Source organism: Labeo rohita, chromosome 8, assembly GCF_022985175.1.
Source record: "Labeo rohita strain BAU-BD-2019 chromosome 8, IGBB_LRoh.1.0, whole genome shotgun sequence".
Classification (NCBI taxonomy): Eukaryota; Metazoa; Chordata; class Actinopteri; order Cypriniformes; family Cyprinidae; genus Labeo; species Labeo rohita.
Genome location: NC_066876.1, coordinates 7,590,565 through 7,607,008, shown reverse-complemented (window position 1 = coordinate 7,607,008; position 16,444 = coordinate 7,590,565). Strand labels below are relative to the sequence as shown.

The window sequence follows — 16,444 nt, the reverse complement described above, 5'->3', positions numbered from 1 at the left end:
TTTTTTTTTTTTCAAAAGAACAGCATTTATTTAAAATAGAAATCACTTTTGATCTATTTAAATGTGCAAATATTTAGTTAAATTATTAAATTAGTTAATATTATCTATTTAATTTGCATGCATCAATAAGCAAGAAACAAGTGCACAAAACAGAGAAGTTTCATAATTTTTATTAAAAAAAAAAAATCTAATTTCAAATATGCCAACAAAAAGTGTTTCCATCTAAGCACTGCAAACATGCCCAAACATCTGCTGCCCAATATTCTACTAAAGAACACAGCGCAATATGTATTTGTCTGTGTAATTACATAAGAACAGTGTTCTTGTTTTTCAGAAATAAAAAAAAATAAAAATAAATCACGCATTTGCTGGACGCCTCGATCACGAAGCACTCGCTTGGATCCAATCTTAACATTATTGCATTCTTGTGCATTGACTGAGCATTGGAGATACAATTTTTCTTTGCTAAAACAGTCTGATATAAAAGGCTATGGTTCATTTTCTGAAAGCACAGAAGATGTTCACCTATTTCTGGTTTCTGTCTAATAATATCCTTACTTTTTTCTCTGAAAAACAAATACTGTTCTGAGATTAAAAATTCACCAAATAGACACAAATGTGCTTTGGTTGTCGGATATGCTAAATACAGAAAAAAATTAGAATATTACTGGAGGAAGGAGGTAAAGTGAGATGAGCAAATCAGAGGCAGCCTGTTCACAAGTCCTCCAGCTTCAGAGTCAGATTTATTAATAGAGATCACACTCAATACCATCCACAGTTCACTCCAAGCCTTAAGTCACTGCGCTTCAGAGGAGAGCAGCGAGGACAGTCGTCAGCCAGAGGGGCAGAGCATCAGTCTGGGGAAGAAGCCAGAACAGGGTGTTTGTATTAGTTGGCTTTGGCTCGAAGCTGGGCTCTTTTGCCGGTGACGGCCTGGAAGCCAGTCTTGATGCTGGCTACAGAGCAACGTGAGTGACAGGTTTCACACTGCAGGAAGTAAAGACGTGTATCCTTCTGCAGAATTGTATCCGGTGAGCGGCAGGTATGACATGTCACATATTCCTCTGTGAAACACAAAGAGAAAATGCATTGTCAGAAATGAGTGAACTAAACAGTAAAAGCTGTGTTTTTCACCTTGCGTTCATAAACTAAAAAAGTAGACCGACTTAAACTCTGCCATACTACACATACTAGATTTGAAAGGAGGTCACTAGGACTAATGCTGCACAATTATTAGTACAATAATCAAGATTATGAAATCACATGGGAAGACATATGTGTCATGACTCACTTCACAAATGAGGGCAAGATGTATCACCTGCATTGATTGTAACAATGATCAATTGCTCATGGCTACAACATAAATTAACTGGTTTTAAAGTGTTTGAAGTGCAATGAAGTTTGAATTTATTCATTTATTTGTACATGGTAAAATTAAACGATGACAACAGCAAGTATGACACTACCAGTCAAAAGTTTTTGAACAGTAAGATTTTTAATGTTTTTTTTTTTTAAAGATGTCTCTTCTGCTCACCAAGCCTGCATTTATTTGATCCAAAGTATAGCAAAAACAGTACATTTTTTAAATATTTTTTACTATTTAAAATAACTGCTTTCTATTTGAATATTTTTTAAAATGTAATTTATTCCTGCGATTTCAAAGCTGAATTTTTAGCATCATTACTCCAGTCACATGATCCTTCAGAAATCATTCTAATATTCTGATTTGCTGCTCAAAAAACATTTATTGTTATCATTATTATTGTTGAAAACAATAAAATAAATAAAATAAATAAATAATACTCACTCCAAGCTTTTGAATGCTGTAGTGTATAATGTTACAAAAGCTTTTTATTTCAGATAAATGCTGATCTTTGGATCTTTCTATTCAATGAATCCTGGAAAAAAATAGCCAACTGTTTTAAATATTGATAATAATAATAATAATAATAATAATAAATGCTTCTTGAACAGCAAATCAGCATATTAGAATGATTTCTGAAGGATCATGTGACACTGAAGACTGGAGTAATAATGCTGAAAATTCAGCTTTGATCACAGGAAAAAAATACATTTTAAAATATAATTAAATAGAAAAAAGTTATTTTAAACGTAACTAAATTTTACCGTTTTTATTGTACGCTGGATCAAATAAATGAAAATCAGGCTTGGTGAGCAAAAGAGTCTCCTTTATTTAAAAAAAAAAAAAAAAAAAACAGTTAAAAATCTTACTGTTCAAAAACTTTTGACTGGTAGTGTATGAGCAAATATTGTTAGTACACAAACTACAAATTCACACGTGCAAAACTTCTAACTTACTTATATATCTTCTCAAGACGTTTTCTATTTGTTTCTGTTGAAAGCGTCCCTTGATTACAAGCTGGTTATTTCCATCTATGGATCCACTAGAAGCAGGAAGACATTGCTTGCGTTAAAGGAGAAATCACCTTTTCACATTTGACAGATTTATGGAAATGCAATTAAAAGCTCACCTTGTTCCTAACTCAGCTAACAGGAACGCCAAAAGATGTTTGGGCTGTCGATGCAACCTGAAGATGAAAAGAATAAACATGCAAGAGTTTATTAGACAAAATAAACTCAAAAAAGAAAACTTGCTTGGTTACATTCACATATGGGTTAATGACAAGTAAAGTGTCCATGGTAAAGAAAGTGAAAAATGTTTCATTTATTAAATTTTTTCTTCACATTTACATGTGAGTGTATACACCTTAACTAAAAAGGTATTAAATATATTTTTCAAATGCAAAAAGTATTTTTTTTAACAAATATCATGAAAATGATGTTATTCAATACATTTTATTATTTTTGTATTTATTATTAATTAAAAAATATTCTTAAATAAATAAAAATACAAATTACAATCTGAACTAACCATGTGTTGTAAAAAGGTATTTTAAAATATTTTAAGAGACTTTATTTTGATTTATCTTGACACACATAATGAGGGGATTTTATTGTTTTTATTTCATTTTTGCATTTTGTTCCACTTGATTTTGATTTGACAGACATATGATAATCAAATGGTAATTTTATCCTTTTAATAAGCATTTAATTTATGATGATGTTAGGACAGTTGTGTCACCCTAATATACAATCATATACAATTATCACAATATAAAATGGTTTCTATTTAATACATTCCTGTGATGCAAAGCTAAATTTTCATCATCTTCAGTGTCACATGATCCTTTAGAAATCATTCTAATATGATGATTTATTTTTAGAATTGTTGCCAGCATAGATAATTGCCAAATATGTTTTTGGAACCTGTGATACTTTCATTCTTTGATGAATAAAAAGTTTACAGTTTTTCTCAGTCGCTTTAGTGCATTTCTCAAATCTGTAATGAAATTCTCAAAACTACTTTTTCAACCTCCACATCATCTAGTGCACATCATAATAGCAGTTTCTCATTCTTTTGAACAAGTTGCGATTGCTTTGGTACCTTCATGCAATTGATTATGTACATTTGTCTGCGTTTTCCTACATTATCAGTTGCTAGTGTCAAGTTGCTCAAAATGTATTATATAGTTCTCTGTGCAACAGTCTTACCCCTCAAAACATCTAGTCATTAGTTCATCGTATAAGTCATTAAATGCAAAATGGTTGATATAGTTGTCATAAACTGTCAAGTATATTTTCTACACATTCCTGTTAGTCTATTTGTAAATTTGCCATGCATCTTGACTTTCACTAATAAGGGAATGTAGATTAACCAATAACAAACAAGTTCTCTGAAAATTCCTCATACAGTGCTGTATGCAAAAGCAAAGTTCTGCCTAAGGGGTGATTCCTGTGTTTGCCTTTCTAATTTTGTATTTTCACTTTTGTGCATCTGCCATGTACAAACATCTGACAGACATGTGTAAGATTTACATACACACTAAATCATAAACATCTTACAGTAAAGACGTCTAATAAAAGTCTATTTGACATCTGGTAGAAACGTGCAGATGAGCGAACACAATCTTGCTGATGTAAATGTAGATGTAAAATAGACGTCTTAGTGATGTACGTGTACTGTCAGGGATGTTTCTTTTTCTTGTCTATCACAATGACTCTGTAATGTGCTTTTTTCTTTTCTTTTTTCTTTTTTTTTGTCCTATCCAGTCTCTTTCAATCAATATCTCACATACAGTAATATGTACGTTTGTACTTTTGAAATGAATATATGGAAAACATAAGAATTGCAGCCTTCTGCATTTCAATACAGTAACTGTCATGCAAACTATTGCTATAGTTTACATCAGGTAATGCTAATAGAGTACACTGTTTGATTGACAACATGACTAAGCATTTTGACTATCTTGTTTGTGAACAATGACACAAGGACTTTTCATTCTGATAGCACTGATATGTTCACTGACATGCATACTTTTGATAGATGAACTAAAGATTTTGAGTAAGTTACAGGCTTTTGCAGGTAATCCATTGTGTTGTGTTGTTTGTACAAATTGTTTTGAGAAATGCACATACTTCTTTGCAAATGTTAAGGATGATCTGAGAAATGCACCAAAGCGACTGAGAAAAACTGTAAAAAGAACAGCATTTATTCGTCGTTAGTTGTTGCTTTCACCTTTTATCAATTTAACACATCCTTGCTAAATAAAAGTATTCATTTCTTTCAAAAAAAAGGAATAAAAATGTACTGACCCCAAACTTTTGAAAGGTACTGTATATTTTTATAAAAGATTTCTATTTTAAATAAACGCTATTCTTTAACTTTTTATTCATCAAAAAATCCTAAAAAAGTATCACAGTTTCCAACAAATATTTCGCAGCACAACTTTTTCTAGCGCTGATAATAAATCAGCATATCAGAATGATTTCTAAAAAGGATCATGTGATACTAAATACTAGAGTAATGATGCTGAAAATTCAGCTTTGATCACAGGAATAAATTAGATTTTAAATCTACATTAAAATATAAAAACTTTGTTATAATATTTCACAATATTACATTTGTTTTCTGTATTTTTGATCAAATAAATGCAGCCATGATAAGCATAAGCAACTTCTTTAAAAACATTAAAAATCATACTGATCCCAAACTTTTGAACGGCAGTGTACTGTCCATAAATGTAATTTAGAAATTAAAAATATGCTTGCATCATCATTGTATGTATGAATTTTTAGTGCAGTTTTTTTTTTTTTTAGATTTTCTTTAAAGTCAGTAGGACCAAAAAACAAAAGCCTTGTGATTGACTCATGTATCATCTGTTGTATTATTATTATTATTTTTTTTTTTTTTTAGAAAATACAGCAGACATGCATGCTAAATGTTTATACTCACAGTTTGCAGATGTCCGTGAAGTTGACAAAAGATGTTTTCTTGGTCCCAACTCGGACCACCTGAGGCGGCTTCATCACAAACTTCCTCTTCTCCCCTGCCACCATATCAGGGTTCTTCTCCCTCATGATGTTAAACACCCTGCTCAACAGCTGTAAACACGCAGATATGCAAATAATGAGAGTCTAAATTAAAGAAAAACTATGTCACAAGCATGGGGTTAAAGTACATCAGATGTGTGAAGAATAAGAAGGATTACTCATCATACGAATAATCATCATACCTCATCGTAGGTGTAGTCTCTCTCTGAACCGGCCCATGCTGGGCCCGACTGTGAACTGAATGTGATGCCATCTGCGCTTTTATCATCCTCCACGACTGTAATAAAACACAGGTGAAGAATTCACACAATCAAATATGTAATCATCACCAATAAAATCTTTTTAATAGACTTTATAGTTTCTGGTGTTAAAAAATGTTGAAACTAATGAATTAAATGAAGTGCGTCTTCATACCATCATCCTTCTCCACAGTGTCACTTTCTTCAACAAATTCTACTTTCTTGTGTTTCTTTTTTTTTAATTTAAGCATCTGATCCAAATCATCTTCCTCCATCATTTCCTGCTGCTCTCCCTCAATTTTCAGCTCCTGCTCACCAATAAAAAAAATAAAGAGTCAACAGCCTTTAAAAAAACCCAATACAAGAAAATAAGATCAATGGCAGTCACATTAGGAATCATTATGCCACACAGCTAAAATGATACAATATGTAATGAAAATGTAACGGCCCCACTTTATATTAGTGTGTAACTATGTACTTATGCCAAAAAAAGATAACTGTCACTGCAAACACATCTAATGAGGGACATGATTAAAGTTAGAGACAGGTTTGGCAGTATTGTTAGGTTTATGTGTGGGTTAATAGGTAGGTGTAACAGTGTAATTATATACGAACTACAGAAATTAATTACGAACGTAATTACATACAGGCTTTTTTAAAATAAGTATAATGTAAAAACATGTATCGACATGGTAATTGCATTGTATTATGATTAATACAAGTGATAGTATACAGTAGTTAAAGTTATTAGTAGTCAGAGCTGGGTAGTAACGGATTACATGTAATCTGGATTACGTAATCAGATTACAAAAATTAAGTACTTGTAATTAGATTAAGTTACCTTTTTAAAATACTCATAATCCGACCACAGTTACTTTTTTATTGATTACATTATTACATATCATTCACACAATGGCAATAAATTATTCATCATTTGATTCTCTCAAATTCCTCTTTTTTAAATCTTTTACATTTTCCTTTCTAAAATAGTCTACTGCTTATGTACACTTAAAAAGTCAAGTTTTTGGACATTCACATAGGCTAGTCATTAGTCAGGTGGCCAAAGAGCATTTGACCAATGGATTTACAAAAATCATTTCAGGTTTAAGAAGTGTATCAGCATTGCATCAACTACTGATGAACACATTCACTTTTATTTGAATTATCACTCAGTAGGTTATTTAACCATGTTTTATTATGAATTATTGAAAGGCTTTTGTCTTTCAAACTTATTAAAATGCACAAATTTTTATTATTTCTTATTTGCAGACATTCTTAAACCCTTTGTCATCTGAACCTCTTTCAGCTAATATATTTACTTTAAAGGGGTGGTCAATCAGCAGTTCTGTAAAAGATGATATCTCCCTTTGTTTATGCTCAAACAGCAACATTATACACTAACTAAAGTTAAAAAGTGAAATCATAATCAATGACCTCTTTAAGTACCCCCCGAGATTTTAAAATAAATGTTTTAGGGCAAATCCAGCATTATGGATGTGACATATAAATGCTTAGAGAATGTATGTGTTACCAATATACCGAACCATCCGTTTATATTTTAATAAACCCTTGTTGATAGAGTCTAAACATCAGAAAAATATCAGTCTATGCACAAGTTTTCTATGTTAAAAAAGGAAATATTCATGCATTATAGATGTGACAAAAAAGGACACCGGTTTTGAGAGACGACTGTACATACTTTGTAGGATTTCTGTTAACGGAGTTAAAATGCACAAATCAGATGCAATAATACCCAACAAACAGAGAAGCGATGGCTCTTCAAAGAACGTACAACTGTTACTTAATTTTAATGGGTCTGTTTTAGTTTTAGTTATTGATGTGACAACCCTGAAAACAGCACCAGACTATGGAAAATCTTGCACTAAAAAATGCTTTAAAAACTTTAAGAGAGACCTCACATGGACATTTGAACCACCAAATGTTGACATCTGTGCTATAAGTATAGTAAAAACATTTGGTAAAAACTTATCACATTTGCATGTTCACGGTTCTCTGACATTGGTTATTGGACATACGGATTGCATAAACAAAACATTTAATCTTTTTTGGTAAGTGCATTATTTTTAAATTTTTATTTTAAAATGATTTATTTTAATTTTATATGTTTATGATTTAGTTACTTGTTAGCCTTTCATTAAACTCACAAATCCCCTGCAGTTCCTTTACAAACACCAGACTGGGAAAGCTTGATGTAATATAATGTTTAATGCACTTCATATTGTTAATTACAATGAAAGGAATATATTTTTCAACTCTTTGTATTTTTACATCATTATGGTACAAGATTATCCTGTTTAAATCAATGTGATAAACGAGTTGGGTCAAAAGTAATCTATAAGTAGTATTAAAAATGTGACCCTGGACCACAAAACCAGTCTTAAGCAACATGGGTATATTTGTAGCAATAGCCAAAAATAATACATTGTATGGGTCAAAATGATCGATTTTTCTTTTATGCCAAAAATCATTAGGATATTAGGTAAAGGTCATGTTCCATGAAGATATTTTGTAAATTTCCTAGCATAAGTATATCAAAACTTCATTTTTGATTAGTAATATGCATTGCCAAGAACCTCAACTTTAAAGGTGATTTCCTCAGTATTTTTGGCTAAATACTGTCCTATCCTAACAAACCATACATCAATGTAAAGTGTATTTATTCAACTTTCAGATGATGTACAAATCTTAATTTAAAAAAGTTGACCCTTATGACTGGTTTTGTGGTCCAGGGTCACAAATGTGTAATGCAATGGTTTACGTTACTGATTACAATTTTTGTCATGTCATTTGTAAGTAACCTACCCAGCTGTTAGGAGTTAAACAATATAAAGTGAATCCAATTTCTTTCTCTTGAACAAGAAAACAAGTTTTTGAAGATTACAAGGGGACATTAAATTTAAAAAAATAGTGATGTGCATTGATAAATCATTAGTAAAGATACTTAATATGAAGCGGGTCCAACATAATTACACAGATATGGTCACATATGCCTGGTCACAGTATTTTCCGATAAGTGGTGATAAACATTTCAGGTGCGTTGCATCATTACCTTCATGCCTTCCTCAATGTCATTTTCGAACACCTTCTTCGGTTTCTTTTTCTTCTTTTTCTGGTTAAAGAAGTTCAGATCATCTAAATCATCCGAAGTCTCTGTGAAGATAGTTTGAGCATCAAACAGTGTCATAAGCAGCCAAAAGTACAATCCTAAAACTGGACAGCACACAAACTCCACACATGCAACGAAATGTTCAAAGCTGTGGTTTAAATAGAGTTGTTGAGAAGAGCGAAACACTTCACCGATGCTCATGTTTGCATCCTCTCACCTTTTTTCTTAATGTCATCATCATCAAAATCCAATTCTCGCTCCTCTCCTGCTTCAGGCTCAGCTTCTTTCTGTTCAGTCTGCGGAGTCTCCTCTCCATCTCCATCCTCGTCCAGCATGAAGGGCTTCTTCTTCTTCTTTTTCTTCTTCGTCGTGGTGGGGTCGAATAAAATCTGAGGACACAGGTTCATTTTGCTCAAACATGCCTCAGTGTGCTGAAGGAAACAATACTGAGCTCAGCTCTTTTTACATTTTAAGCAATGTTGAGTGTTATTTATTAGTTTCTGAATTTTATACAAGCAGAAACAACACGTAATAACGTCACAGTTATAATGCAGCCTACAGCACGTTATAGGCGATACTGTATCTATGCCAAAAGTCACAACATGACTATTTCCACTCAACTGTGAACAATAACAAAAACATACAAAAAGACCACCACAATACCTCGTCTTCTGACATGATGACTGAATCAAATATCGATGTTTTTCGTCCTGCTATATGTCGTTGACTGTTCTCATCCACTGTCTTGCATCAGCACAAGCTCAGCGCGCAAGCGTACTTCCGATGACCAATGATTACGTCACAATGACGACAACATTACGCGACTTTCCTTGAGTGTTGTTAAATTCTGTCGATTACAAAGATTTATTTTTTATTTAGATTTATTAATTATTATTTATTTTGTAGCTTCAATCCAGACATATACAGAGAACAGAACGGCTTGAACCTGTTAAACAAATGAGCAAGACCTCCTCTCAGAAACAACAGCCATGTGCTTTATTGAAAATCTTTAATCCACCCAAAACCCCTAGAACAACTAAAGAGACTTTGACACAGAATACACAGGCAGAGAAGAAAAGAGTGAAATAAATGAACAACTAGATGCAGTACAAACACCATGCCTCATTCTTCCTTCTCAAATCTCATCTGTCAGCCATGAGGCATTTCACAGTCATTTAAAGACAAGTCAGTCAAATTGCATCAGCATGCCATTCATTAAGGCACATAACATAGCAGACACTCATTGTAGAGTGCAAGAACAGGACAGACGTTATTTATATATAGTAGATGCTATAGAGAGGCTAACAACACCAGGGAAAAGGAATCCAAAAGTTTAATGATCTCTCAAATAAAAGCCATCTGAACTTTTTTTAAACATACAAATGTACACATACGCCTCAACCTGAATAGATACAGCATTTTTGCATTTCCAAAAAAGTATATGCTCCCATATGAGGAAAAAAAAGTGATATAGTTTTATAATTACAACCATCTACTATCAGATACACCCTCAGCACATCAATAAATCAGGCCTGAAAAGAGTACAACAGGAAAGATCCGTTATTAAATCTGGTTCTATCTGGATGCAGCACCAAACAAAACATGATGGGCAGTCAGAATTTGTTTATGTATATATATATATAGGAGCTAACGCCAGTTATTTCAATTTTTATTTGTTACCAAACCATGTCAACAAACTGTAAAAAAGTTTATGCCATTGGAAGTGTTTGAAAAACATCATTTTAAAAGAACACATTGAGATCAAAGATCGAAGCAAACAACAGTACAAAATATATTTAATATATCAGATGAGATGACAGCGTGTTGACCATGTATATGAAACTTGTGTACTGGCAAACATGCTGATATCCATGACAAAACAAAAAAAGAAGGAAAATTAGAAACACCAATGCATTACCTAAACCAAACCTTTAAGGGTCACTTCATACATTATGTCATCAGATTTTATTGTCCGATTAACCTGCTTCATATCCATTTTTCGTTTGCAACTCTTGTTTTTCTAGGCTTGTTTTAGTCACACTGCAAGAGCTATGGGAGAATTTGTTTTGTAGTGTTAACCCTCTTCAGGTTCTCAGGTTTGCCTGCCCAGGCCAACCATGATGAGCAATGAGAGTCCGTCCTGTCAGATTGGCTAAATTTACATGGCCCATGCCTTGAGTTCTTCCATGTCATCCTCATCCTCCTCTTCTCTCTTTTTTTGGGCTGGAGAAACACAAAGATAAATGATTAGAATGATTTCCACACTGGAAATGTTTCAAGATGTCTTTCTACTAGTGTATTATCTCAATAAGTAAACTTTTGAAGGTTGTTTTTGAGATTTAAAAACAAAATCTATGTGGGTACTATGTTATGTACTGAACGGCATGAAACGAACCAACAGGTTTCTTGGGTAATGGGTTTGAAGGCACACTGGGCAGAGGGACATCCTCTGTGCCACCGATTTCGAGCAGGTTCTTGTCCAGCTCCTCCTGTTCCAACTCCTCCAATTCAGCCAAAAGCTCATCCTAGAAAGGACAAGAATTGTAATGTTCAGTCAACATCTGTACAAACTGAAAAAAGAGAATGTTGCAGCAAACAGCAATGTAGAATACATTTTTTTAAGATTTATTGACAAGCATTTCACTTTAATCAGAGATTTAGATAGAAATATATCCAAATATATAAATCCAAAAGTCAGGAAACATGCATTTTGCAGGTTTTTTTAAACACTGAACTAAAAAAATTTAAAATAGTGTCTGATTTCCTGAATTTGGTTCATCTTCATTTTGTATAAATGCTTCGTTTTAATTTTGCTTCAACGTTAGCAGCACACGAAATCTGCATGTTTGTGTAAAACCCGATGATCATGTTCTCAAAAAGATTTAAGATGATCCAAAGAGCATGTGCTTCAACGTAAACAAAAACCTCTAAGAGTCACATGATCAATATCACAAGTTTTCTTAATATAACGCAGAATCAACTTTTAAATAAATAAATAATTTATTTAAATAATTTAAGTTTTTTCCTCACAGAAAAGATTTGAAGCCACATGGGGACCTATCTTGAGACTCTTGGAAATTTAGCTTCTTTATTCTGTAAACCTCCTCTTCACACACCTTTCTTTAACAATTATATTGTATACATTTGTTAATTGAGGCAATCCAGGTTTTTGTGTTTTTTTTGTTTTTCTGTCTGTCTGTGGGTGTAAATATGTATATTTTGTTGTCCTATGTTGGTTAATGTGGTTTTGTTTTTGCATTTGCATTTGTTAATATAACTTCCAAAACTTTAAAAATAATAATAATAATTTAAGTTTGTAACTTGTTCGTTGAGGAACTTTGGAGTCCAAAATTCAGGAGGCAATTCAATTTCTTGAACATCCTCAGTGTGTATCAAACAGCATACTCACCTCATCATAATCTTCTCCAAAACCTACAGGCCTTGAAATGGCATCAGAAATCTCCTGTGCCAACTCCTGCTGTTCTGTGATGTCCTGCATGAGGTCGTCAACTTTGTCTATATCCCTGAAAACAATCAATAATATTACATCAATGTACATTTTTGCACATCATTAACTGTATTCTGTGATACCGATTCACAAGGAAGTTTTCATCAGGCATCTTACATATTTTCATGCGCCGTCTTCATTGCCTTGGCCGCAAAGCCCATGTTTTTAAGCACCTCTGTGTTGGTATTAGCATTCTCTAATGCTTCCCGCTGGAACTCAATAGTGGAGAGAGTGCCGTCTATCTGAGCCAGTTGCTTCTCATATCTCTTCTTTCTTTTCAGGGCCTGTAAAGCAGCTTGGAAAATGGAGACACGTGATTATTTAACATATACACATAAACACACAACCAATAGTGTGTGTACAGTGTTGCCACAAACTTTACATCTAGATTCTCAAATCATAAAAATATGTACTTAACTTATTCTAAGCTATCAACAATGTTGACATTCAAGATTAAGACACAAACAAGAGATTCCCAGCACTGGATGATTAGTTGTGGTAAACAATGCACTCGTTTAAGTTCCCTGTCATTGGGTGGTTGTTATTTCACAACACACCACATGACACTAATCAGACGTAACTAAGTGATATGAAATTCAATCCTGTATAAATCTAAAATCTGAATCAAAGAATTAAATTTACATATCCATGCTATTCTACCAGATACAAGTCTTATATTTATAAACTGACTAGTTTCGATTATCACCCAGTTTAAGACAAGGGTGTAGCTACCCAACTAATGAAATCGACGACAGGTAGGGCGAGAAAAGAGAGAAGCTTTCTTTTAAAAGTTATTTAAGACACCTATGATCCCTATGACATGAAAGCTTGGTTTTAAATACATACCTCGTTTGTTTTTCGTTCCGTTTTTCTTTGCTATTATTAGTTCCGCACCAATCTTTTGCTCTAAGTACTCTTGTTTCTTGGTTAACATCTCTTCTGTCTCACGGAGTTTCTGAATCGCTTCTTGTGGGCTCGGGCCTTTGCCTCCTTTTCCCCCACCGCCAAACAATTTGCCGAATACGGACATATTGTTTTATATTTTGCGAAACTAAATCCCTGTGAATCGGTTTGTTTCTAGACACTACTGATAACGTCAATCGCTGTTCCGTGTTCAGTTGTTGATTGTCTTACTTCCGCCTTCAGGCCGCTGACGTCATGGAACTCGTCACGGTCATGCCACCTATCAACGCCGCAGCTGAACTGCTGAACGGCAAAACTACAAGTCATGACCAAACAAATTATTTTACGCTTTTGTTTAATTATTAAGACTATCCTTTTAAAACTCTAAATCTAGTTTGGGTTTTCTTTAGTGCGAGAGAAAATGTTTTAATTCAAGTTAGTCAATTGGATTTATGAACAGGCTAGATTTTACAGAAACGTTTGGCTTTGCAAGAGGCCTTGGGCAAATTTAGGTCATGATCTAGTTAATGAAGAATGAAGATATTCATGTTTAAGTGAAACTATTTAATAAAAAACATAATTAAATATTCAAATAAATCAATCTCTAATACAGCAAACAAGAACATTAATTTAACTGCAGATCCACTAATGATTTATGTTATTTATGGCATTAAAGTCTTCTGGTCACAAGCCTACATTTATTTGATCCAAAGTACAGAAAAAACTATAAAATTTTGAAATATTTTTACTTTTTAAAATAGTATAGTTTTATATTTGAATATATTTTAAAATGTAATTTATTCCTGTGATCAAAGCTGAATTTTCAGTATCATTAATCCAGTCACACGATCCTTCAGAAATCATTATAATATGCTGATTTGCTGCTCATGAAATAAAAAGCTTTTGTAACATTATACACTATACCATTTAAAAGCTTGGAGTTAGTATAATTTAAATTAATTTTATTGTTTGGAAATGAAATTATAGAAATTAATACTTTTATTTAGCGATGATGCTTTAAATTGATCAAAAGTGATGATGAAGGCATTTATGATGTTACAAAAGATTTGTGTTTCAGATAAATGCTGTTCGTCTGAATGTTGTATTCATCAAAGAAACCTGAAAAAATTCTACTCTGCTGTTTTCAACATAATAATAATAAATGTTTTTTTTTTTTTTTTTTTTTTTTTTTTTTTTTTTAACAGCAAATCCAAATATTAGAATGATTTCTGAAGGATCATGTGACTGGAGTAATGATGCTAAAAATTCAGCTTTGAAATCACAATTTTAACATTTTAAAATATATTCAAATAGAAAACCGTTTCAAAACCATTCAGTTTCGAAATATTTCAAAGTTTTACTGTTTTTGCTGTACTTTGAATCAAATAAATGCAGGCTTGGTGAGCAGAAGAGACTTCTTTAAAAACATTCAAAATCTTACTGTTTAAAAACTTTTGACTGACAGTGTATGTGTTTTAATGTTATTTGCCAGAGAGTATCATATGGACCTTTGTAAGATTATTCAGTGCCACTGTGTGAATGATCATGCAGGAGGGATGATATCTAATTTTTTATGTGGGTACAAGAACGTGTTTAGAGAACAGGATGTGAAAAAAAAATTGCTTCAGATTACTATTACAAGAGTATTACACTCTCAAAGTGTGTGCGAGACCTTTTTAATTTTCAGAAACCTACCCATTCTGCCGGTTTGTGCACTCTATTATTTCATGTTTTTTTTCTTTTACTTTAGTGTCTTTTATACTTAGTACTTTAGTATCATTGTTGTATTCAGTTAATAAGATAAACAATTAAATTGCCTTATTTTTGATATTGGGGTAAAATATAAATGAGAATTACAGAAATTTAACAGTATGTTGCATAATTCACACAGTTCATCACAGTACATTAGGTGACACCCTAGACTTTATGCAAGTTTACAATTTTCCCATCCCCTTTAAAGAATTTAAACAAGTAGTTAAAGCTATTCCAAATGGGTTGATACAACTAATAAATAATCATCTCTCTTATGGGAGCAATGAAAGAATATTTCCAGAATTAAAAGTTGATGGTATTGCAATACGTTCTTCCTCTTGTAATAATAAAAATATTAGACAAATTTTGCAATCAAAACATAAAATCTCACCTAGAGGAAAATTCTTTTGGAATGCAAAAATTTCTGAAATTCATTGGAAAACGACCTGGTCAAATCCTTATAAATTTTGTATTTTGAATAAAGTTAAAGAGGTGCATTTCAAAATATTTACCCATGTAAATTAGCTCTTTCTAAATTCATGGACATTGACAATACTTGTAGTTTCTGTAATGCACATGAGAAAGATTTGTGTCATTTGTTTTATGATTGTGATTTGTCTCTTAGATTTTGGTCTGATGTTAGTGCCTTTCTATTTGTGCAAAGAAATGTCAACTATATGCTTTCTTTAAAAGATGTGATTTGTACTTATTCACACAAAAGTAAAATGATTGAGTATGTTGTTAACGTTTACATTTTACAAGGTAAATATTATATTCATAAACAGAAATTTGCAAAATGCATACCAAAGTATAATTTATTTTTATCAGAAATGGAGATTTTGAAAAAGTCTCTAATGCAAATTAATAATAAAAAGAATGTCATATTGTTAGATTTCATGAAGAAATTCTTTTCTGATACAGCTCCCCCACTGCAACCTTTGAATATGTCCTAAGGAAAAAGGAAGAAAATGTTGACTATTGTTTAGTTGTTATTTTATGTTTATATATATATATATATATATATATTTATTTGTTTATTTTATTTTATTTTATCCTTTATTTACTTTTTTTTAATCTATTTGTTTCTCTCCCTTTAGAACTCTGTTTTACTGTATAAGATTGCTTTAATATTTTGTATTTTATATCTCGATTTACTTGTTAATATTTTTGTAATGTTCAATCTTTTTTCTTAAATAAAAAAAAAAAAAAAAAAAAAAATTAGGTGACACCCTGTTTGCACTTCCTGTATTATGTATTTTGTGTGTCTAATATGTTTATGTTTACTGTTACTATTGTCAATATACTGCTGCACTGATGCCAGCATTACACTTGTTTGTTTTCACCACTAGGCTTCAAACTTAGAAGACCACACATGAAGAGAGAAATGAGCAGGTTGCAAGATCCATGCATGGAAAGATGACCAGAAAGCACCAAAACTCGAAAGACAGTGCTAAATACATCAACATTGAAGGCTCTACAGCACACTAACAACATCCTTGTTCC

General features: G+C 32.3%; 2 protein-coding genes across 3 annotated transcripts; both read right to left on the bottom strand.

Moving 5' to 3' along the window:
- Nucleotides 1-154: 154 nt before the first annotated feature.
- LOC127169351 (eukaryotic translation initiation factor 2 subunit 2) lies at nt 155-9,577 on the bottom strand. Of its 2 annotated transcripts, XM_051116654.1 has the most exons (9): nt 9,442-9,577; nt 8,996-9,167; nt 8,722-8,822; nt 5,827-5,959; nt 5,595-5,689; nt 5,315-5,463; nt 2,493-2,549; nt 2,320-2,405; nt 155-1,064 (listed from the first exon to the last, which is right to left on the bottom strand). In XM_051116654.1, exons 1-9 carry the CDS (start codon nt 9,454-9,456, stop codon nt 889-891), a joined length of 984 nt encoding a protein of 327 aa, XP_050972611.1. In that variant the 5' UTR covers nt 9,457-9,577; the 3' UTR covers nt 155-888. The 2 variants fall into 2 exon arrangements, with proteins under 2 accessions (XP_050972611.1, XP_050972610.1); XM_051116653.1 differs by lacking the exon at nt 9,442-9,577 and having other exon boundaries at nt 8,996-9,200.
- A 516-nt stretch (nt 9,578-10,093) lies between these two features.
- chmp4bb (charged multivesicular body protein 4Bb) lies at nt 10,094-13,438 on the bottom strand. Its single transcript, XM_051116674.1, has 5 exons — nt 13,133-13,438; nt 12,404-12,581; nt 12,188-12,302; nt 11,174-11,303; nt 10,094-11,001 (listed from the first exon to the last, which is right to left on the bottom strand). Exons 1-5 carry the CDS (start codon nt 13,314-13,316, stop codon nt 10,937-10,939), a joined length of 672 nt encoding a protein of 223 aa, XP_050972631.1. The 5' UTR covers nt 13,317-13,438; the 3' UTR covers nt 10,094-10,936.
- Nucleotides 13,439-16,444: the final 3,006 nt, after the last annotated feature.